Here is a 23,990-nt window from a genome sequence, read left to right as displayed (position 1 = left end):
TTGTTTCAGTGGGGGCGGGACTTAATGGACGTTTCCTCTCGTATCACTATCAGCATCATCATCCCATGGACTGACTTGTTTATTGTCGGGCAAGATGGAGTTCCTTTTGGGAAATCCTTTCACTACTCCGGTGGGGCATTGCATTGGTGAGTAATTAAATATTTTGGGAACCGCAACATGGATGTTTAAGCGTACATGTCTTGGAATTGTGTCCATTTTGTGTGACAGTCCTGTACGGGTTTGCTACTTTAGCATGCTAACGTCCCTGAATGAGTTCTCTGCAGCTGTAGAGTCGCCGTTAGCCGCCTAGCTAACTAGCTGATACGTTGATATTTTCTATCACTGCGCTAGCAATGCTGTTAAAAAATGAAAAGTGTACTTTTTGTCACTCAGGCCCAAGGTTGTTGTTAAAAACATTGACGAATATAACTACTTCTATCTTTTAGGCATACTTAATAGCTTTGTTAGCTAGCAGTTAGTTAGCCGCCAGTTATCGTCAGACACTTGGTTTTAAGCTTCAAGATGTCGTAATTTTAAAGAAATCACTGCTGCGCGTGTTTCAGAAAGAGCCACTGATGGCTCCCTGCAAAGCGAAGACTGGACCCTCAACATGGAAATATGTGACATCATCAATGAAACAGAGGATGGGTGAGTACCCAAATCAGTCAGTGCCCATATCCTGTATGTGTAGTGGTGTAATTCAGCCATTAATGTTGTGTTTACATTAGGAATTCCTGCAAGATTAAGGTAAATTAGAGTTTAATTAATTTCCCATAGTTTCTGATCGGTGCCCTAGTAAAAGACCTAATGTGGTACTGGTTCTTTGAGGTGGATACAGGCAAGGCCCCACTGCTTATCTCATTGCTCCTATAACCTTGTGGTGTATGGCTAAAGCTGGTGTGTGAAGTCCAGGTCTTGTTTGATTAGTAGGTTGTAAACTGGCTTAGGCGGGGCCTGTCTAGCATGTCGTACTTTAAATCAGTAGTCTTGTTTCTTGTCTGTGGAGAATGCGAGGGGTGCCAGACACCCACTGTTTCAGATGGAATCTGCTAAAAGTTGTCAAAGAGAGTTAGTTATTTCTGCCGCTTGGAAAAACAATCACCCCACGATGACAAGATTGTGAAAAGTCAAAGAATCATTAACATATGGCTTATGTATTCAACTTACCAATTCGCGCTGTTGTGTCTGACGGATTGCCGATGCCGCTGAGAATGCTACTTAAGGCCATCAGTTGTTATCTCCTTGATAATTATGTTTCTATTTGTTGTCCCATAACTGCTTAAAAAAAAGAAAACATAATCATACTGCATTTTTCCATCCTTGTGTGTTTTATGCGTCTGTATTGGTGTGTAGACCCAAAGATGCCATTAGAGCAGTCAAGAAGAAACTAAATGGCAACAGGAACTACAGGGAAGTGATGCTGACTTTAACGGTGAGTCAAAATGGGAAGCATGAGTGCAGCTGTTCATGTTATAGTATTAGAAATCAAACGTGAAATGAAGTATATTTTTTCTAATGTTTCTCTATTGATATTGTCGTATCAAGAGCAAATAACTAAGGGACGCTTAATGGTCTTTACATAATTTGTATTTGCATTTTTCAGCACCAAACTGTTACCATGTCTGTAAGGGAATTTGTTTCACTGTTTTCTGGGGATTTGCATGTTCTGAAAGCCATTTCATCTCTGCATCTTTCAGGTTCTTGAGACATGTGTGAAGAACTGCGGCCATCGTTTTCACGCTTTAGTGACGAGCAGGGACTTTGTAGATGGCGTGCTCGTTAAGATTATCTCCCCTAAAAACAACCCGCCAACCATCGTTCAAGATAAAGTGCTTGCCCTGATTCAGGTAAGGTAACGATACAACACAATGCTGCCCAGGTCATGGTGCGTGCACAGTCATATCATATCATATCATATCATATCATAGCATAAAGCTTGATGGAGCACTGCCATGGATTTATGTGTTTTCTCTTTTAATGATGCATCTCAATGTAAGAGAGCACAGGCATTTCTCACTGAGTCAGTCTGGGTGGCATCGGTGTTTATCACAGTATGTGTGGTGGTGTAGCAGTTAAGGAGTTGGCCCATCTTCCCCAGGCTGAGCCTCAGGTAAACCACAGTGTCTCCAAGGCTTCAGTCGGCAGCAGTTCTAGTTACCTGTTCCCAGCTCAGGTTACCCTGCAACATTCACACGGGCAGCTATTGTTTCCACCAGAGACGCGGTGTGAGGCCAGCACACAGCATGCTGTCAGGAGGGGTGTGTCTTAGCTGCGAGGGACAGAGAGAGAGTCTTAATTGTTTTTAATTTATCTAGCCATTAGACAAACAGGTTTGTGACATGAGTGTCAGCTGGGAGAACGCCGTGTGAATATTTGTGATGGTGCAACCCCTTCCCCATCACACAGCAAACAGTGTTTTTGACATTTTTAGTTCGATGCAAAAAACCCGGTAAGGAAACGGACGGGTTGGATTGAGCAACTCTTTTACCACCTGTCTTATCTCTTAGATGTTCACATGTGTTTTGGGCTTATCCACAAAGACCTCAGAACATGTAGATTTAGGATTGTAGGGTTGTCGTAGGCTATGTGTTGCTATTAGCCATAATACAACCAGAGAAAGTTAACTGTTGTGAACTGGGGGGGGGGATGAGTATTATCACGCCTCTTTCAAAAGCCTCGTCAAGTTGTGTTTTATCTTCCATTTTACCATGTGCTTGAACAGTTGAAATGGCTTGCGGTTGTCTGACTGAATGTATTCATGGTAGACAAACAGAACTGCTCAGAGAACAGGCTCTTTTCAATGCTCTCAAATCACTTTCTTTGTTTGCTGTGGCGGCCCTCCCTTTTACCTATTATCTTTTTTTTTTTTTTTCTCTTTACCCTTCCATTTTCATCCTGCTGTTCTTTTTAACCAATTACTTACTCTGCATTCTTCAGGCATGGGCTGATGCATTCAGGAGCAGCCCTGACCTCACGGGTGTGGTTCAAATCTATGAAGAGCTAAAGAGAAAAGGCATCGAGTTCCCCATGTCAGAGTTGGAGACCCTCTCGCCTATACACACACCTCAGCAGGTAGGAGGCATCGTGCTTGACGGTCCAATGTTTGGCTAAAGTTTCTGTGTAAAGAACCGAGCAGAATATGATCATTCTCTTCAGTAATTTGGCCCATAAGGTTTATCCCATCCTTGTGTGTTGCGTTTAGGCGGCATCTGCTCCAGAGGGCGACTCTACCCTACATAAGTACAGCAGCACCACTCAACCCAAGCCACAACCCATTCCACCTGCCTACGCCACCACTCAGGTCCCAAACATTCATGCCTCAGGATCCATCAATCCTACACCTGAGCAGGTACAATGATACAAACACAAACACACGTGGTTTAGTTATTTATTCCCCGCCTAATGCTGCGTGTACACCAAGGGCGACCTACGCTGCCTGGTAGCGGAGGTAGCTGGAGAAGCTTCGCTTGAGAATTCTCTTTGGTAGCTTTGTTCGCTCGTGACGTCACATTTAGAATGTTCAATTTTTAAAGGCCCCGCTACTGCGTTAAAGCAACCTGTGTGCTGCACAATTATCTGCGGCGCACCGCCCCTCACGACCTGGCACTGATGACGGCTTTACCCACGGATGCAGACAGCGATGCAGCTGGCCTCCAGCCCGTTTCCAGAGTAGGCAGCAACAACGCCACTCATGAGGCCATTCGGGTGAGGGAGACGTTCATGGCCTACTTCACCAATGAGGGTGCGGTCACCTGGCAGCCTTGACACCCGGCACCACAACGGCACTTTTAAGAGCCACACAACGGCTCTTTTCAGAGCCACCAAATGCATTGAAGGCATATTCCGTACTTCCATGTCATTAGCCATAAAATAACCTTTCAGATCTTCACAGGAGCGCAACCGATGCAGTTCTTCACAAGCACAACTTTAGCAGGTGCGGGTTTGCTGTATATAATTTGTCATAATGCATAATTCGTACAGATAGTACTAATGATAAGATAACATAGTAGTGGTGGGCGGACACCGCGGCGATTCATTTTTCAGTAGCCATGTTTAAAGGACGTAGGAACTAGGAACCAAAGTTTACACGTCTGTTTCCGCGAACCCCGCGGATTGTCGGACCCCTACAATCTGTGAATTGTCATTGGTTTTCGCCGAACCGCGTCATAGCTCATTACCATAATATTAGCTTGAGTTTAATCGCTGGAATCCCCTCTGGTCGCCCAGTTCGCTCACCCTTCATAAGAAAATAATGATTTCCGGCGCTCAGGTAGCGTAGGTTGCTCTTGGTGTACACGCAGCATAACTCTAGAGGTGTTCTGTTCTCTTTGGAGCCAGAGGTGTCACATTGGGCATGTTGCAGAAAGTAGTGGTGCATTGTGTCCTTCAGCCAAGGCTGTAAAGATGTAAGAGCTTGTTTGGCTCTGTTATGTCTTAAGAACAACCTTGCCTGGTTGGATGGGGAGCTCTGCGAGTGATGACAGACATATCCTTGACAGGATGAGATTTTGAATTGGGGTTAACGCATGCTGCACGTGGAATGTTCCCACTGGACCATAAGACTTTTGAGCTCACTTGCGGGAGGCTTCCTCTCTTCAATTGCGAATTGATGTTAAGAGCTGAACGGAAGAATGTGAGTAGAAATGTTTTTCCATGACAGACTGGAAGGGCGGTAAAGGGCGTGTCTCTTTGCTCTCCTGGCCTGCCACTGTGGTCACCCGGTGACATTTTGTTAAGTTTGGCTAAGAATGAACTCTCAAGTCTTATGGAAAAGGGAAATGATGGAGAGGGACCACTGGGAGCAATTGAATTTGTTCCTACGAAGGAACAATATTTGGACAAACTAAGCAAGATAAACTGGACACACTGGGGCTGAGTTACTGCCTCGAATGCACCACCCCTGCTCACATGACCTAATCTAATGACCTGTGCAAGAGCTGCTAATTAACAAGTTAGTGTTGGAGCAAGTCTGTTTCCTGCAGAATTCCTATGGAAGAAAATGTCAATCGGATGTGAGGAAACTAACAAACGGAGCGCAACAAAACTCAAAGCCAGAACGGAGCCGAACCAGCCTCTGCTACTTCTCACGCTTAACCCATTTATGCCTAAAACGCCTGGAAAAGAATGCCTGTAAAACCTATGGGCGATTTCAGAAAGACCCCCTGACACCTGAAGTTTTTCTGGAAATTCAGCAATTGTGTCAACGCCTACTAAATGATTGATTTCTCAGCCTCTGTAGCAGATATAAACAAAATTCAAAAAGTATTTGAGAGCTTACACCTGTGGTTTTCTTTGGAAATTGAGTTTATTTACATACACCTTCACGAAAATGTACAGTGCAGGAACAGCACTATTTTCAATTAGAAAACAGTAATAAAATTTAATTTTACATTTAAATTATTTATTTATCTATTTATTTTATCAATAGTAATCTCTTCGTACTGGCAGCACAAGGAGTCCCATGCCCATACACATTCCAATAAACGTTTTCATCTCCGGCACAGTTACGTGTGACCACCTTGCCATCTTTGCTCGAGCTGGAGTCTGAAGTACCTGGTCACTGTATCTATCTGTTTCGGAAACGAGATGCGCCAAAGCTCCTCAGTAAAAATATGATTAAATGCCTGCAACGGTGTGGCATCTGCAGGTAAATCGACTTTCACCCCTGGTGTGCGGTTGAAATCTCTCCGTCGATTACGGTGGTAATTGTCAGTCTTCCACTCACATTCAGACCCTTCAAAATCATCCTCGTCGTTATCGTCATCCTCAAGCATATGTGCTAGCCATAAATCTCGATCAATTGGGTCAGCACGTTCATCAGCATCATCAAAGCCAAGAAACTCCTCACAATCGCTACCATCTGAAATATCTTGTTCGATGTAACTTAACTTCAAAACAATGACACGAGGAACATGACGACACTCTCACGTGTCTATTTATAATTTAATTGGCGCAGAGGTCAATAATTGGTGCAAAACAACCGTATACATAAAAAAAGACGTGTACGCTTTCCCGGCCTTAAAGGTAGAATAACGCAACAGCGCCCCCGGTTTTAAAGATAGAAATGCGGCAATGCTTTCCCGGCCTCAATGGGTTAAGTGATGTGTATATACCACGGTTAATTTTTAGCTTAGTTTGTTATGTGCACGGCTATCTAGAGGTCTTTATTGCTATAGGAATTGGTGAGATAAGTGTACTTTAACTAGGCGCTGTTTATTTTTCCAATATTAAAAGTTACAAGAAGTGTGTGACATGCTGTCAGTTTATATTGTCTGTTCTTGACACGTCTAAATCAACTGGACTTTTAATTTCCATGAGAAATCAACTACAGCAGAAAGCAGTGGCAATTATTCAAAGGGGCAAAAAAAAAAAAAAGACAAGTAATTATTGTTCAGTTATTTTTGTTTCTACTTTATCCGCACCACCGCTTGGCCGTTCCACTTTCCTAATCGGCGAAATACCTTGAAGATTAATTTACTTTTATGTCCTCCAGGTTAGCCGGCTACGCAGTGAGTTGGACATTGTTCGTGGGAACTCTAAGGTGATGTCAGAGATGTTGACTGAGATGGTGCCAGGTCAGGAGGACGCTTCAGACTACGAGTTGCTACAGGCAAGAAACATGCTGTCCAAATCTGTAAAACACAATGCAACGGCTGGTGTTTTTCCTCTTTTTTTTTTTTTTTTTTTTTTTTTTTTTTTTTTAAAACTGCCAGTAAATCCGTATGTAATGTGGGCATTTGTGTTGCTTAGGAGCTGAACAGGACCTGCAGAGCCATGCAGCAGAGGATAATGGAGCTCATCTCCTGTGTTTCCACTGAGGCGGTGACTGAGGAGTTGCTGCATGTCAACGACGACCTCAACAACATTTTCCTCCGTTACGACAGGTTAGAAAATACATTTTGTAAACATTATCTGCCAAACCTGCCATTGACCTCACAAACGACTGCATCCGACAGACAGACTTCATTTAGTAATAAAAGTGGATGGTGTCCTAATGAGTGCAAGCATTTCAGTTATCCACAGAATCCACAGTCTACTAGTTGTTTACTTTTTTTAAATTTAATTTTTTACATATATTTATTTAGCTTCCCCTCTTCCTCAATATTGCAGACGTATCCAAATACACTTGTGATATAAATGCAAAATTTACACCCTGGCTTATTTTTGGTGGGCAGGAGTACACGCGTCTGGACGATGAGGGCGGCGTGTGTTTGCAAAGATTAAGGAGTTTTTGTGTGCTTTTTTTCATGTCATGGCTTTGTTGCTTCAGGTATGAGCGGTTTAGGTCTGGGAGGTCCTCAGCTCAGACTGTCAACAATGGGGTGAGTCAACATTTAATACTTTGAGTGGTGAAATACCCATTTCTTGCATCCCACTAAAAAATTCCTTGATTATCTTGGAATCTTGTCAGCTCTAATCCTGTGCATCTTTGTTTTTTTTTCTGTGTCTTTGTTTTTTTTTTTCTGCCTATGTTATCATATCCTCTGGTTCCATCGTCTGTTATGTTCTCGCACGTTACATTGCCGGTCATTACAGCGTCTTTCTACTGTATGTTAATTGGCTCTCGGCTGTTTGCCAGATGTACAGGCCTAATTAAATGGAAACCCAACCAAGACATGGGTTTAATTTCATCATCGACTGTGACATTTGCTTCTCATCTCTTTTGGCTGCATTGTGACGTAAATTTATATTTTTTTACAATTCAGTGAAAGAGGTTCGTTTCCTCCAGTTCAAATTGATTGTGGTTATAAAGTACACTCTCTTTATTTAGGGGGGGGGGGCTAATGTACTTGTGTTATCCATTCCATACTCGAAGACATTCACAGGCCTCTCTGAGTTTAGAAGCGTGTCATGTTTGCTCAAAAAGGATGTTGTAGTAATCATTGGTTTAAATACGTGACGGCAGGGAATCGTCATCTTGGCATACTTTTTTTTTTTTTTTTTTTTTTTTTTTTTTTTTTTAAGACCGCTTCCAGTTGTTGTGCTTTTCAAGAGCTGAATAGAAAATGCATTTACTCGTGAACGCTGCCACCTATGTGCTTGTTGCCGCTGCTTTAACGTTTCATTGTGCTGCAGCTGCGGAGGGTAAAGCTCTCTCTCGCTTCATGTTTTTGTCAGTCTTCTGTTGCTTCCACCTTTATTACAGATTTTAAAAAGCAGTGATAAGTTGGAACATCCCCACTTCCTCATTGGGTTTCCAGCTTTTTTTTTTTTAGGCATGGTATATCATCCATAATTCTCATGCCATTACACTGTGTCTCTGCACTGGCATGTTAATGGTATTCACTGTCTCCTCTTTTCTGTTCTTTTCTGTTCTTCTGTTGCTGTGGCTAGCTGAGACAGGCAAGTATGGAAATCTTGTCAGCCTCCCTAAATGAGCAGCGTCACCCCATAGCGATTGTTGAAACATGGCTAAGTGGTATGGGCTCATTCTCCCACAGATATTATCACCCTAAATGGCATGTTTTGACTCTGCAGCCCCCCAATAGTCACTGATATGAAGAACTCGAAGCAGACGGCGGTGACAGACGCTTAAGAAGGCTCTAAAGGGAACATGTGCCTTGAGTCTCTGTCACGTTGCTGTTGCATTATCCCAAAGATTTGGTCTCCCCCTCCTCCTCCTCCTGCAGTTTCTGCCTTCTTAAGGGGATTGCTTTGTGTTTATGGGGAACCAACACTAAGGGAGTAATCTCCCATAACTCGCAACACGTCGAGAATTTGTCCGTTTCCTGTGATTTAACCTTCAGTAAATGCGTCTCTTTAATGAAACAGTCCTCTGGGACCCCCTTAAGAAACCCCGTCACAGAAAGGGAGTTGGTGTCCTGCAATCCTGTCACAGACTTTGCCATGCTGTCCTGCTTTTCGCTTGTGATGCACCACACCTTCCCACCCCATCATGTTTTTTTTTTTTTTTTTGTTCTTTCTACCGCATAAATAAATCTTTTTATTTTTTTTTTCCTTTCATGTTCTTTTGAACATAATCAAGGAATTGCACACTGTATTACCCTGCCTTTCCCTAGCCTCCCACATAAGGATTTGTTTTGCAGCAACTCTGAATCCTTCTCTTTGCTCTCTTTGCTAAGAGCATTATCGTGTCGTTATTTTTCACTCATCAGGTCCTCAGTGAAGCCACAGAGGACAACCTCATAGACCTCGGCCCAGGCTCCCCAGCGGTGGTCAGTAACATGCCAAACGCAGCTCCCACCACCTTGCCCCCCACCCTTGTACCCCCCTCAGGAGGGCCATCCTCCCCAGCCACCTTGGCCTCCCGCCTGGCTGGTCTAGGTATGCAAGCTTGATATTGTAAAAATACAAATTTCTCTCTCCATGCAACTTATGTTCAATATCAACAACTTCCATTAAAAAAACACATTCTCAGCTATGCTTGTTCTTAAGGCTGGTTCACAAAACCTAATTTCAAGCTTGACTTAGCGGTTGGACTTGTGATAAGATTGTTTTGCCAAAACATCACACAGCAGAGCTGCTTTGTGTGACCGTGTTAATGTAGGCAGAAGAAAAAGCAGCATTTTATACTGTCTTCTTTTTTTTTTTTTTTTGTCTCCACCTGTTGGTTCTGATGTCATCCTATCCTGATTCCCACCCACCACAAAATACAGACAGCTGCTCAACATGTAACATTTTAATCCAGTAAAGCATCCTCAGAAATGTTCAATTCTTCCAGAGCTCAGGTGCTGGCATGAGGTGAGCTCGTAGCTGTAACAAAATGGCCCAGCCTGTCGATTTATTTATTTTATTTTTTTAAACCGAATTCATTGCAAATGACTCCCGCTGATCTAAAATTGAGCGGCTTTCTGCGCCTGATATATGTGGATGTCCATCCTAAATCTGACCGGCGTTTGAATCCAAACCATACTCTTAATTCATCCGTGTGAAAACGCTGTCATTTGAAATCCGTGTGTGTTTCTGCCCTACAGACATGGGTGCAGACAGTGTGAGCAGTACCCTGAGCTCTCTCTCCAGCTGTAAGCCTCCACCTGCCCAGGACGACTTTGATGTGTTCGCTCAAACCAGGACCGGAGCCGTGTCGGAACCGCAAAAAACGTAAGAATGTGACGGAGAACTGTTGTTTTTTTCTTTCTTTTTTTGTCTGAACAAACAAGTAGAGCAAGACAAACATGCTCCAAACTGTCTGTGTCTTGTCTCAGCACTGCAGCAGAAGACAGCCACGCCACCAGTGGCCCTGCAGGAGGGGTGAGTCTCTATGGAAAGTCGAGCTGTGATTTTTATTTTTTTTTTAACCGTCATTACCACTTTACATGTGTGGGTGCTGTGTGGCAAGCCATTTAAAAAAAAAAAAAAAAAAAAAAAGCTGATATCTTGACATGTGTGCGTTAGTCCTGCTGGATGCCACTAATCTCCTAACAAATTTAGAAATAAATCTGTCTCGTCTTTGTTTTTAAGGCTCTACAGTTTTATGAGAACAGTTTAAATATCCAGACTGTTTATTCCAACGTTTGAGGATAATACGAGACTAACAAGACTCGTCATGTAGGGATTTGTGGGATTTAACATAGTCCCCGTGCTGCATGATAAACATTGCCTGCTCTGATGGTCAGAGTGGCATATTCATTTCTGTTGGTGAACTGCTTGGGGTCAGTGAATGAAGCTGTTTGGTTTGCCTCTGTGGTGGCAGTTATGATTCCTCTTGCACTCATCTTCACCGGCATTACATCGCATCCCCAGCACCATCTGCATGTTTGCCGGTGTGTGGAATTTGTTTTTAGGCGACTTGGAACCCTTGTAGCCTGCTCAGAAGTCACTCATAGGTGTGCCACATCATCGACCAAAAATAGTTTGCTATTGTTTTATTTTTACCATCTGTTTGATTTACTTAATACATTCTTTGAGTTGCATTCGAGTTAACCCTGAAGTTCATTGAAGTCATTTTTTCTGTTGTGTTTGGGGCGGGTTTCGTTTCGTTTTGTTTTGTGGCCACCTGTGGCGCTCTTGACGCTGCCCCTAATGGTGCCGGACGTCAGCCCTCTGTCATGGATGACATAGAGGAGTGGCTATGTACTGATGTGGTGAGCCGATCATGATTTTATTTTTTATTTTTTAATCTCTGCTTGCTCTTCTTTCCTTTATCCCTCTCTTTGTATCCCCCCCTCATCTCTCTCTGACTGAATTTCGAAGCTTGAGAATAACATCGTGTCACATTTCCTCACTCTGTGATTAATCACACGTTACAACCCTGGCTCAATCCAAATCTACTAACAGTTTTGTTGGGAACATGGCTGTTCAAAATGAGTATGAGGTCTTCAATGACAAATCTGATGTTGTATGTCCATTTGTGCATCAGGCTGTTTTTGGATGGGGGTTGGATTAAACCAAAACATTTGGCTTGCCTGAGGTATCCTACAGCTGAGTTTTTATTGTAATTGAAGGGAAAAAGGTCCATCCATGAGCCCTAAAATATCCCAAGACTTCATGCTCATTTTGTGCAAATTTTGGATCAGTGAGTAGCGATATCTTCTATATTAGTAGGGAAACTGCTTCCAAATTTACAGTTCCTACTTTAGGTGTCTCATCATGACGGGTAAGTGGCTTCTTAATGTGTGATATTGTTCAACTGGTGCATGTTTGTGGAAAAGTTTGTTCAAATTGCTGGTTTTGGGCAAATAGAATGGATCAAAATTTGGTTTCTGGTGGTTTGCAATGGGTATCAGGTAATCAGATCATACATTTAACTTTTTTTTTTTTTTTTCTTCAATAGAAAGGAGATGAAGGCGAGGAAGGAGTCACCAGTGAAGGTCAGATCAGATAAATCTGCTGTTCCCCAGTTTGCCCTGTTGTCTCCAACCACATCTTGAGATTTTTTTATATCTTACATTTTTTTTTTTTTTGCCTTCTCCCGAATTCATCTAGAGTTCGACAAATTCCTCGAGGAGAGAGCCAAAGCTGCCGAGATGGTCCCCGGCCTGCCGTCGCCCCCGAGTGGCAACCCGGGCACGACGCAGGCAACCCCCAGCAAGAAGAAACCAGAGAGACCGGAGGACACTTTGTTTGCCATGTAGACCTGTCACCTTTGACCTCTCGATCCCCAGCCTTAGACCTGACCAGCTGAGCAGCACCATCCGAGGACAGACTGACTGGACTCGGATATACATCCACCGGCACTCTAACTCACCGCAACACTACATTACAGAGTTTTGTACATGCGCTCCTTATTCGACAAAAAAAAAAAAAGAGTATGATTAACGTCTTACTAGAATGGGAAAACCAAACAGATGGCTTGTTTAATTATGCTGGCAGATGACGGCTCTCGTCTTCTACAACGAGGCAGCCTGCTTTGCTTGTTTATGGGTAAAGAATCCCATTCGACCTGTTGTGGAATGCAGAGCTTCATGTTGCAGCCGATTCTGATCCGAGCAAGTAGTTTCATTTGAAAAAGAAGGAGTCGATATCAAGAATTCCTCAAATTAACAAAAGGTTTATTATTATTCTTCTAATTTTAGTTTTTATTATTAAATACAACTCTTAAGGAAATCTTCTTTTTCTTTGTGCATATTATGCTCGTTATCAGCAGAAGCACTGATCATACCTGCAAGGGTCTTGTCTTGGTGTTTGAGTCTCTTTTTTGCAAACCTGTCTTGAGTTGATTTGTAAATCTGTAAATGGCAAATGTCAAGTTTATTAGTTGTGTGTATATTTAAGCTGCATATACGAGAGAGACGGTAATTTAATTAAGATTTTTTTGGAGAGTTTATGTTCCACTTGCTTTGACAGAAGGGATGTACCTCACTGGGGAACGCTACCATAGAAAGATGTTTAAAGGGAAAAAGAATTAAACGAACACAAAAAGGGAATTTAGTTTTTTGTGATTGTCATCAAACACTCTTTTACCGGCTGTGGTATTTTTGCCATCAGCTTGATCTGCCTCGTCGAAAGATCTTTGACAAACCAAGTGCAGTGTTTGATGGTTTGCTGCTTGCGACGGATTCATTGAGATTATTTAGCTGCTATCGCTGGATTCTATCATCTGAGCAATGCTGCGTAGTTATTCTCATTTATGTAATTGTGTTTATGCCGAGCTTCGAATACATGGGTGCCAGATGAGTCGCGCTCGTAGGGCGGGTGTTCAGAATCGCTGTCGGGGGCGCTTTTAGTAGCCGAACAGACACATGCTGTTATTTGTGAGTCTTAACTCGGTGAAGGGTTTTAATGTCTCTGAGTAGACGGTGCCGTATGTTTTGTTCTAAAATTGAGCTTAGAGGACCAAATGCGTTTTATTTCTGGATATGAAAGGGCAATTTTGCGTAATTTGTTTGTCGACACGTGTCTTTGATTGGAAAATTCCCAGCTCTGTTCTCTGGATGTGTCATAACAATTCAGCATCGCACTACAGAAGCCGTTTTCCCAATATTTTGTGCATTAGTTGTTTTGTTGTTGTTCTTTTTTTTTTTTTTTTCTTCTTCCCCGCTGACATCTTAAAGGCCCGACCTTTCGGCGTGACATTTGTTTTTCGGAAATGAGCTCGCCGCAGACGTAGTGCTACAAATGAGACATTTCGCTCTTGACAACAGTAAATTCAACACGTCGCACAATCACAACAAGCTCCAAACAAGCGTGCACTTTGACGGCCGCAGTACCTTTAAAGTCAGCTAACACTTAACCAGCTGTAATTAATGAGTCGAACCGCTTAAGCGGAGGCTTGGAGGTAATTTATTCAGCACTATTTTAAAATTTTTTTTTTTTTTATCAGCATTTTAAACTGCTTTACTTCGCAAGACAACGATGGGAAAATGAACTGTTTATGAACAAAATGAGAAATTGTCATAATGTGTGTGTGTGTGCGTGTGTTTTAGTATTTTTGGCTTTTGTTTATGATGGTTCAGATTTTCCTTTTTTTTTTTTTTTTTTTTTTTTTTACACATTGCTGCTGGTAATGCATCTTGGTCCTTATGCCTGTTTATTGGTTTTGTGGATATCATGTGCAAACGGTAAACCTGCAGACGGTTTCTAAGGGAAGTCCATCTCTCGCTGTGAAAGACTGACACTAGTGTTCTCATTTGTCTCATGAAGGATTCACATTTTAATAGATTCTCCCATTTGGAACTTTTTTAAGTTGACCAGCACGTTAACATGCCCCGACCTATGTAACTTAGTCGGGGGGCCACTTTTGACAGAGAATCATCATTGCACATTTTGAAAGGGAAATGCCGTTTCTCCTTCCGTCTTCTTGTTTTGGTGGTAAATGTGTGGTTGTTCTGTAATGCAGAAATGTCTTGTTTGGGTGGAGTGGTGAAGAAGCCTCCAAATGGGCTTCTTAAGAAAGCTCATTAATACCTTGTTTGGTACAGAGAACTTTGCAGAGTCAACGTCGGACGTTTTTTTGCAGGACAATTCTTTGTACGTCTGTGGATTGGAACAAAAAAACAACAAAAGATGCTGTAAGAGGGCGGCTGTGCTGTATGACTGCTGATTCCTGAGTTGCCTCATCTCTCATTTCTCTTTGTGTTGTTGGACTTATGCATGATCTCTCAATAAAAATTAGCAGTGTGTGATCCGCATCCGTGGCTTTTGTCTTTATTTTGTCGTCTCGCAACACGCTGCCACCACTCATGTTCTCTCCGTGGCGAGCCAACTTGGCCTCGCTCCTCTCGTGGTAATGGTTGGAGTTGACCTGCAGTAAACCCTTTTCATTTGCCTCACCCCACCTCTCCCTGGAGGCTCTGTGGGCCCCACAACAGGGGCTTCCCCCATTGGTCGTCAGGAATCACCTCATTCCCACAACATGCCCCCTTGTATTCTGCTTTAGTGGCTGGAGCGGTTTCCCGGTGTCTGTCAGACGGTGCATTGGGATACACAGAAGCCCTGTGAGTCGGTGTGGCATTTCTAGATGCTGACTTTTTTGTTCTGTTTCCTATACTAATATAAGAGAGCTGCTGCTGGATTTATCCCTGAGAGGTAAACGGACGCTTCTGTATTTTCCGTTAGATCACAGAAGATTTTGTATGAAATACTATGACTATGCAGAAAAGAGTTCTTTGTGATAGAATCTATATTACTTAGCAGGAGAAAAACTGTGAGTTGTGAATGCAAATCAATAGGTTTTGGCAATACCATGGTGCAAAACCACCATGTGCTGCTTACAGAGGGATGCCACTATTACGTTACAGTAAACTAAGACTAATGTCTCCTTCAGAAACAGATTGCACATTAGGCATGGAATTCACTTTGCTGTTTTAACATTTTACAGATGCCTAATGGGGGAAACTGTTGGATCGCTCAAGAAGGAGCAAAAAAGTAGACTCCACATTTCCTTGGACTCAAACACCCCGCCCCGCCCCCCCTCTCTCTCCTCATGCACTTAGCACACCCTGGTGGCTGCACTGTGGAGCCTGATGGCACACATGTCAGAGGTCAACTCGGGTGAAAAGGAAACCTCAACGCTTCAGTAAGACTGTGACAGAAACAGACAGATGTATCTGCCATACAGCTGCAAGAAGACAGCCTCCCTGGCTTCATCGTCTGACCAGGTGTATCAAGTATTTGAGACCAGAGCTGTAGTGCATTGTGGTTGCATTGTATGTTATGCCGACACAGTGCAATGGATCTGCTCTGCAGCACAGAACTTGGTCTAAAGACGACTCAACCCTGAGAAGAAAGCATGAATACTCGTTGAACAAGCATTTTACATGAGTCGTGCACTCGGCTGACCAGCACTGGGATGAAAGTTGTGGCTTGTGGTGGACAGCTGCGGGATTAATACAAGAGAATGCACAAACTTGTGTTTTCAAATGACTTTTAGATAACAGATAGTTATAAATCCACTTAGAACCTGCTAATTTTTTTCTGTTTTGGAAAGAACCTATAGCATTGCAATATAAATAACCATAGTAACAGACTATGCTCTTATTGGACGACACTGTACTGCACACAAAATTTTAAACAGCCCACATTTAAATTTTGGGTTATTTTGTATAGTTAACCCTCCTGTTGTCTTGCGGGTCAAAAGTGACCCACTACCATGTTTAGCTGTAGAAAAAATACCTTGAACTATCTTTTTCCAACTTGAAATGTTATGACCATCATTAGAAAAAGTCATACTATATTTTTGTTTATGTTTCCATGTGGGCTGTACACCACTAGGGTACAAAGATTGTCTTATGGGTCATTTTTGACCCGTGAATTATAAAAACATTTAAACACCAGAAAAAAGTTCACTGTTTTTTTCCCTTTCAATATAATTCATTCAGAAGTAATGACTTCACATTTATATAATGGCAATAATAAACCTTTATTATGTAAAAGAAAACTGAGAAAACAAGAAAACCGTTGGTCCAACTGACAGTTGGTTTGTGGTAAAAAAAAAAAAAAAAAAGTCTAATCCTGAAAACTGGTGATTGTCTTTTTGTATTGTGTAACAACAAATACATGATAAAAAATTTATTGAATTGAGTTAAATAGATAAATAACAGGTGGTTTCATCATACAACATTTTAAATTCAATTAAGTTGCTTTATTTTGGGGCTTTGGTAGTGCGGGTCATTTTTGACCCATAGGACAAGGGGTGTAAACACAATGTTAAGACCGCACAAGGGTTAAGAGAGTAAAAGATGACACATGTCATAAATATTTCAAACAAGTATACATTTTCTCTTTGATTTCTCATTAATGCTCCAGAGTAAAAGTTTAGGCCCCCTGCATGGTCAGTACCAAATAATACCCCTTTTGATGAGTATAAAACAACTCAAACCCAAAGCAAATTCTATGCTTTGGACCTGTAATCCATTTCACTTCAGTTACCCTGACTGGGTCTAAGTAAGACGGTCCATGTTGTTACAAAGTGCTGCAACGTGGGTTGTTTTGTAACAGACCGTGGAGCGTGTTGCTTCATGGACATTCTGTGGCTGTGAAGTGTAGAGACAAAGTAAGCAACTTTCTGGTGCAGAAGTGACCCGGTGGAAAGAGTCCACAATATCCCTTTTGCTTGAACTTCTAGGAAACATTTGAGGTTTGAGTTGTTTAAGATTGCGAAACATCTGCTCTCTTGGAGGTCTTTGTTCTGAGTGGCTTTCAGCTTCAGCTCACACTTCAGGAGGCCATCCACTTCTCCAAAGCTCAGCACGCTCTGTCTGAGTACTCACAAAGATTACACATAAACACGTAAAAATGAAAAAAAAAAAAATCTCTTTTGCTAGAAAGGGAAGAAACTTGTTTTGTTTATTTCATTTTTAGAGAATATTATTGTATTTTGGATTACAGAATATGGCATTCAAACCAGAGCTTTTTCTCACACATACCAATCAGCATGTGCTGCTTTGCTGTCATGTGCGCCGAGACTACAATTATCACCTGTTATTTTTCTGTGCAGAATATTAATTGTTCATTTGTAAGTGAAAAATGTAAATGAATTGTAGCTTGGATTTATTTTGACTGTAAAATCTACAGCAGTTAGTTGCAGTGCAAGAGAAAAGTCTTTGCTATCTTCGTATAGCCTCGTTCCGAGGACCTCAAAGCTTTTTAGAGGAGCCTGCTGATTGCCAGGACAAGGTGAGAAGACTCGGGCTATTTTAAGAAGCTTAGAATAAGAATAAATAAATAAATAAATGAATAATATCAGAGTTTGAAATTTTTTGAGATGTCCAAATCCTCTACCTATTTTTCTTTTCTACTGCAAAATTGTGCAAAGCAAAACTAAAATGCAACTCTTGCTTAAAATGATCAAAAGAAAGGTTTACATTTGAACTTTCTACCTTTGGAAGATTGGTTCATCTATTCACAGAAACGGAAGTGTAACCAGACACGTTCGTGCCGCCGTACTGTACATAATCTGTTTGTGTTATTGCCTATTTGTGCTTCCAACTAAACCTTTAACACCTGTCAAGAAACTTCACTAAAGTTGGCATGTTTACAACGCGAGAACTGAAAAATTTAAACAGATTTCTGGCAGATGTCTGAGTTACAATTTCATTTGAATGTCAAGCCCTTTTCTTTATCAAATCGAGCCCCCTCCCCCTCCAATTTCCTTTACACAATAAGAAAAACCTTTTGGTGACCTCTGGTCAACTACCTTTGCAGTATTCCTAGCAGGGACATCCTTCTTAAGAGTTGAAATGTAAACACGTCTTTCAACAGCCACTGACTGACAAGCTTTTGTGGTTTTCTCATCACGGACACACACTCACTTGAAGCCATTTGAAAATAATAGCATATTCCAGCTTTAAACGACAGCACCGGCCGTACCTCCAGCAGCCATGCACATGCCATGAAATGGCAAAGGTTCAGAGATGTGTGTATGACTTCAGGCTATTTCCAGATCTTCATTAGCTGGTAGCTAATCTCTCCAGTGTAGCCACAGTTCATTCATTTTTGTACACTATCGTCAACCCAAGCTCCAGAAAACACTCCAGCGTGGAGGCATAACATTAAACAGATACGTTCTCATTAGATCAAAACGGAATGCTACTATTTATATGCTTCCATGTTCCTCACCACGGCTTCAGATAAATCGAATTGCAAAACAAACACTCCAGATTAAATGACCTACAGTATTTGTGTTCATGATGTACTTGTTATTAATGTTGCACATCAGTAGTTTCCCAATTTCCTGTAGCCTACCTGTGGTTCCTGAGTTTCTTGCCCTCAGCTGCTAATTTTACCTGGCAGCATGCACGTAATGAGGTCTCAAACAAAAAAAATTGTTCACATATTTCTGGATGCGAAAAACTATGGAAATAATTATAAACAACCGGCTAAAAATGTTCAAGAATCAAGTAGGAATGAGAGAAAAGGGGTGAATTTCGAAAAAGTTATTTAATAGAGGCCATTCATTAGGACACACTCCCAGTAGCTACACTTTTATATATTCACTGGCAAGGTAATATGTGCATTGACTTTTCGGGCCTGACTGGTGCCCTGCTTTCTCTTTAACCGCCTCCAAACACTCCTGTAGCCTTGCAGCACTTTATGCTAAGTTAATTTACCCAAATATATCCACGGCATCATGGCAGCATCAGCCCTCGCTCCTCAACATCAACAACTTTGTTAATGGAAACTTGCTGATCCATGAACGTTTGTGCCACCGCAGACGTTTGCTGGGGGGCAGCTCACATGTGAATGTTACAAACCTGCAGATCGATGAGGGGCATTTGCAAAGGAAGCATAAGGTGTGTTTAATTAGAACTGCGTCAGGGGTTTGTGGGTGTGCGCGCGTTGCTGGGGGAGGTGTCGCAGTTTAAGCTTGAGAAAGGGGCCTCGGTATTTAAATAGGGTCACTTCCAGGCCTCACCTTGCAAGTGTTATGCTATATTAAATGCCACTCATGTTAAGTCTGCTAAGACTCCTCTGATATAGTCAAGATGTAATATAAAGGTTAAATTGAAAAATGTCCCTTCAGCGGCAACACGCTATGATTGATATCCTGAGTACAGGAAAAAAAAATGTTAGCCAGACCTCTGTTTTATTGGTTCTCTTTTAAGTGAATGAATATAATATTCTGTAATAATGAGTGACTGGATTAGAATTTAAGTGTCAGTCAATCAGGATTTCAAAAGGTCACTGAATAAAAATGAGCAAAAGGCAGACTGAAATTGGATTGAAAACAATTGATTCTGAACCGAAGAGGCCGGGTTCACAGCGATCTTTTATCACACGGGCAAAGCACAGCTGTTTGCTAATATTGTTAGTGCTACTGAATTTAAAAAGGGACCTCTATGGAAGTTTTTCTGTGCCATCAGAGTTTGAATACGAATTTCTAATATTGAATTTTTACAGCATCAAAATCAGACTTTGAATTTGAAAAACCAACAGTGTAAAAAAAAAAAAAATTCAGTGGAAACAAATTCAACTTCAAAAAACTTTTTTTCACACTGTTGGTTTTTCAAATTCAAAGTCTGATTTTGATGCTGTAAAAATTCAATATTAGAAATTCGTATTCAAACTCTGATGGCACAGAAAAACTTCCATAGACCTCTGACAAACTGAAATCAGCTCCCAAAATCAGTGGGGCTTAGTGGTTCTGTTCCAGCTAAACATTAGCATGCTAACATGCTTATGTTTCCCTTGTCCTTGCCAAGTGAGGACGGCAAGGAGCATGATCAGAAAATACACCTTTGACACCTTTATGATGGGGAAGTTAAAAAAGATGAATGAAGAATTATAAATGAATTATGAAGTTGTGTCAAGAAACATAATTTGTTTTATCATATATTATTTTTCTACACGCAGAATTGGGATTCTTAATTGAGGTTGAACTGACTGGGCCATTGTCAACCATATCCCATTAACCGTCAATTTTTTGGGGGGGTGAAAGAATTATAAAAAAAATCAAAGGAAAGGCATAGAATTCTGAATCATTTTATACTTTATGAGGAAATGACTCCAACATAAAGAATTTGTAGTAATTCTCACCAACATTTGCTTTGTTTTGACTAATTATTAAATCTATTTAAACATCACAAATTGAATTGAAGTGAATATCACAGCTGTGCTCACAGTTTCTGTGTAAATACATACAGAGGTACTTTAAATGTAGTCTATGTCAGCACTAGACACTGCACAAACAGTATAACAACATATGGATTCTTTACTGAGTTTTTGCGTTTTGGTCACAGTTTATGTTTCAGATGAATTTACAGATGCTTACTTTAAGTCGCTTTTTTCATCTCAAATCCAACACACCATACTGTACCTCTTGGTTTCCTCATCTACATTTTCAAGTTAAGTAGAATTACTCCGGTGGAATTCTTATCTTTGGACGTCCACGTAGTTCCCAGTTTTGGACTCAGACCACTGTGAAGGAATAAGTTCATTCTGTGCTTCTCTGTCTTCTCAAAGAGTCCAGAAGTGCAGGTTCAGGTGTTGGGGATCCAGAACATGAACAGGTGGGCCTGTTGGCACTATATGCACAGGGCCCTGAGCGGACCTTGAACCAGGCAGGGGTGGATCCGGAGTGGAAAGGATGTAGTCAATGCTAAACTTGATCTCTGACTCCGGTTTCCCCTGCTGGGCGGGGTTAGGAATGAGGTGATTTTGCTGGGGGCCAGGTCTCACCCTCTCGGGGTTCAAAGGGCAGAGGGTGGAGTCGAGTTCAGGGCGCCGAACGGAGGGTCCATGCTGATTGCTGTGGCTCTCCATGCGATGGAGAGAGGTCTCTCTTGAATCACGCAGGCCAATTTTCATGTTCCTCCGGCGTCTGCGACGCCGAAAGTTGCCATTTTCAAATAGATCGAGCATGGATTCACAACCAGTGGCAAAAGTCCAGTAGTTTCCCTTTCCCTTCTCATTGCCCTCTGTTCGGGGAACCTGTTTGAAGTGAGAAAAAAACAAAACATATATGCTTATGTACTTGATGATAAAACTACCAGAATCAATAGAACTTTGGCAAAGGAAAAATCAAACAACTTATACTAATGCTTCTGTTTATCTTGTCCTTAGAAATTAGAGAGGATGCTAACTATAATAAAATACTTATAAACAAAACAAAAAAACTGTTTCATTCATTTTTTAAAAAGCACACAAAAAAAATGTAACCATTACATTGCATTCACATATTCTGAGTCCTGTATTTACCTTAATGAAGCAGCTGTTGAGAGACAGGTTGTGTCTGATAGAGTTCTGCCAGGCTCTCTGGTTGGACCGGTAATAAGGGAACCGCTTCATGATGAACTCATAGATGCCCGACAAAGTGACCCGCTGCTCGGGACTCTGCTGGATGGCCATGGCTATCAGAGCTATGTAGCTGACATGCAAAGGCACACAGACTTTGATCAGGTGACAAAGTGGGACTAGATGGAAAAAAGAGTTTCTTGAAAATAACTATTTTGTGTTAGCACTCTTGTTTCTGTAAGTGTTTCATATGATTCATATGTTTTTTTTCTAGTTTTAATTTCATAACATCTCCAGATATCAAATAAGTAGAAATGTTCTGGGTTATTCAAAAGTCTATAACTCCCCGTTAAACCTTTGTTATAACATTCCAGCGGCAGATATTTGCTTTAAAAGACACTATTTGTACAAAGTATTTCCTGGATGAAATTATTTCTTTAGATCTGAGTTTTAAAGCTTCTGAAGACTATATTCATGTAGGTTTCATACAAAAAAAAACAAAATAAAGAAAAAAGCTTTCCCAACGGAAAAAATTCAATAAGGTTCTGTGTAAGATTCACATTTTCTTTTCTTTTCTTTGTTTTAAATCCCTTGAAATTTAGAAAATAAATTCTAAGAATGATAGAATTCTTAAAGCACAACATTTTGTGATTGTTACTGGGTTTTATGAGCTTTTTTTTTTTTTTTCATACAAAAGTCCACACTTTAATATGAGAGAACAAAGTGTCCAACTTAACTCGGTTAAGATTTATGTGTTTGTTTTTTTTCTCGACTACAATGGCCAGCAAATCAAATAATGTAAAACTTATGTGAAAGAAAAAGAAAGACAAAACATGAATGAATAATTAAGATCAGATCAAGCATACCTGTAAGCGGGTCTGCAAATCTTTTTCTCCTCATCAGTGCTCGAGGAAGGATATCCGTCCCCGTCGTAGTTGAAACAGTTGAAAGGGTAGTGAGAGTTGTCAAACATTTCTGCACTTTGAGGAGTCAGAGATGTGCGATCCAAACTGTTTGGCTCCTCTGAGAGTCCCGACCAAAGCCCAGCAGCAACACCCCGTCCTTCTGCTCTGCTCTGCTCTGCCACCATGCTCTGCTCAGCCAGCTGACACTCACTCCAAGCTTTCTGTGATAACGGCTGCCTCCAGCGCCCCCCTCTCCCCTCCTCGTCCCAGCTGCTTTCGACGAACAGATGCAGGCATCAAGACTCTTCTCTGAGGTCTTTGAACTCTTCCCACGTCGTTAGTGTTCATCCACCCAGTTTAAATCATATATCTTGAATCTAGGTGTGTTTTTCCAGCTGGATTATTTTTTGTTTGTATGCTTTTTCGCAGCATTATGTCGGTCGGGACCTGTTTTGAATGGAAAAACTGAGGCCAATCAAACATCTCATCATGGTAAAGAACCCATTATTACATATAATTCAAATGGTGGGGAAGCTACCCAGTTACACTTAATGTAAACTCAAACTTACACCAAGAAACATCTCTCTGTCAAGTTTCAGTCCTGTGTCTGTCTACACCACCTTGAAGCTGTTTTAGGCTGCACACAACAACCCAGAGCTGATATTTTTCTTTTGTAAGATATCTTGTATTGTAACTGTATTAATACAAAGCCTTAAATTTTTTTTTTTTTTTTAATTTCTCATCTCTTTTTTTAACACACATTTTGTAAATTTTAAACAGTTAATTTTCCTTTTTCTGGATACATATGGTACCCGAAGTCCTTACCACAGTTTTTTTTAATCTTGAATAAGAACTGGGTCCAAGTCTTGAAAATTAATTACGTTGGTCAACTTGCCAAATAATCAGTCTTCAAGAGAAATTCGATGATCCATTCTGATGTAGCTGAGACAACCAGACTCAAAATGACCGATTACCCAAAAACACCCAAATCTACCTCGTTTTTTATCATGTGTTTTAATAACATATTTCATTAGATCATATTTTCCTGACAAACAAACAAACAAACATACCTTACAAACTCCCCACCAGAGGTCTGTCACCCAGCCCAAGACAACTCTTTATGTGGCACCTCAGTCATTTAACTCTTTAATGTCCCGATCTGACGTTTGTCAGAGCAAATTCTTCCGTGGCATCACAGTTTCTTCTGAAAGATCTTTGGAAGTAAGCTTGCCTGAGCCATCTCTTCTCGTCTGCTAAGATATGTAATGCAAACAGTACAAATGTGTTATGGCATTATTTTTTTAAATATTCAAAACTTTCACTATGAAGTGATAGCCATTCCTTTTCTCTTTCTCTATTCATTTTTAACTAAAGTTAAAAAAAAAAGATAAAAAAAATACAAAGAACATTTTCCACCTATTTTGCAAACATTATGGGGTGAAAATAGAGTTCAGTACTAAAAATCCATGAAAGTAATTTAATATTGAATGAGAAGAGAGAAAAAGTATACAT

General features: G+C 41.1%; 2 protein-coding genes across 3 annotated transcripts; one reads left to right on the top strand and one right to left on the bottom strand.

Annotated features, from left to right (window-relative positions):
* The first annotated feature begins 32 nt into the window (after positions 1–32).
* On the top strand, positions 33–14,531 carry tom1l2b (target of myb1 like 2 membrane trafficking protein b). Of its 2 annotated transcripts, XM_075456941.1 has the most exons (15): positions 33–146; positions 564–648; positions 1,354–1,432; positions 1,698–1,847; positions 2,938–3,072; positions 3,203–3,349; positions 6,494–6,610; positions 6,751–6,884; positions 7,271–7,322; positions 9,117–9,285; positions 9,936–10,062; positions 10,167–10,212; positions 11,001–11,045; positions 11,735–11,771; positions 11,887–14,531. In XM_075456941.1, the coding sequence occupies exons 1-15, from the start codon at positions 95–97 to the stop codon at positions 12,033–12,035; spliced, it is 1,524 nt and encodes a 507-aa protein (XP_075313056.1). In that variant the 5' UTR covers positions 33–94; the 3' UTR covers positions 12,036–14,531. The 2 variants fall into 2 exon arrangements, with proteins under 2 accessions (XP_075313056.1, XP_075313057.1); XM_075456942.1 differs by lacking the exon at positions 11,001–11,045.
* A 5,384-nt stretch (positions 14,532–19,915) lies between these two features.
* On the bottom strand, positions 19,916–23,576 carry foxl3 (forkhead box L3). The gene is made up of 4 exons (XM_075457479.1): positions 23,549–23,576; positions 22,440–22,925; positions 21,538–21,706; positions 19,916–21,270 (listed from the first exon to the last, which is right to left on the bottom strand). The coding sequence occupies exons 2-4, from the start codon at positions 22,661–22,663 to the stop codon at positions 20,797–20,799; spliced, it is 867 nt and encodes a 288-aa protein (XP_075313594.1). The 5' UTR covers positions 22,664–22,925; positions 23,549–23,576; the 3' UTR covers positions 19,916–20,796.
* Positions 23,577–23,990: the final 414 nt, after the last annotated feature.

Source organism: Odontesthes bonariensis, chromosome 23 (assembly GCF_027942865.1).
Source record: "Odontesthes bonariensis isolate fOdoBon6 chromosome 23, fOdoBon6.hap1, whole genome shotgun sequence".
NCBI classification, from domain to species: Eukaryota; Metazoa; Chordata; class Actinopteri; order Atheriniformes; family Atherinopsidae; genus Odontesthes; species Odontesthes bonariensis.
This window is presented reverse-complemented; position numbering and strand designations above follow the sequence as displayed.

Excerpts from the sequence above, each read along its gene's own strand:
- tom1l2b (XM_075456941.1), top strand. The coding sequence starts at position 95 with ATGGAGTTCCTTTTGGGAAATCCTTTCACTACTCCGGTGGGGCATTGC. Across the intron at positions 10,213-11,000 it reads CCAGTGGCCCTGCAGGAGGG|CCCTCTGTCATGGATGACAT; the intron begins GTGAGTCTCTAT and ends GCCGGACGTCAG. Across the intron at positions 11,772-11,886 it reads GGAAGGAGTCACCAGTGAAG|AGTTCGACAAATTCCTCGAG; the intron begins GTCAGATCAGAT and ends GAATTCATCTAG.
- foxl3 (XM_075457479.1), bottom strand. The coding sequence starts at position 22,663 with ATGGTGGCAGAGCAGAGCAGAGCAGAAGGACGGGGTGTTGCTGCTGGG. Across the intron at positions 21,707-22,439 it reads ATTTGCAGACCCGCTTACAG|CTACATAGCTCTGATAGCCA; the intron begins GTATGCTTGATC and ends TTTGCATGTCAG. Across the intron at positions 21,271-21,537 it reads TCAACAGCTGCTTCATTAAG|GTTCCCCGAACAGAGGGCAA; the intron begins GTAAATACAGGA and ends CACTTCAAACAG.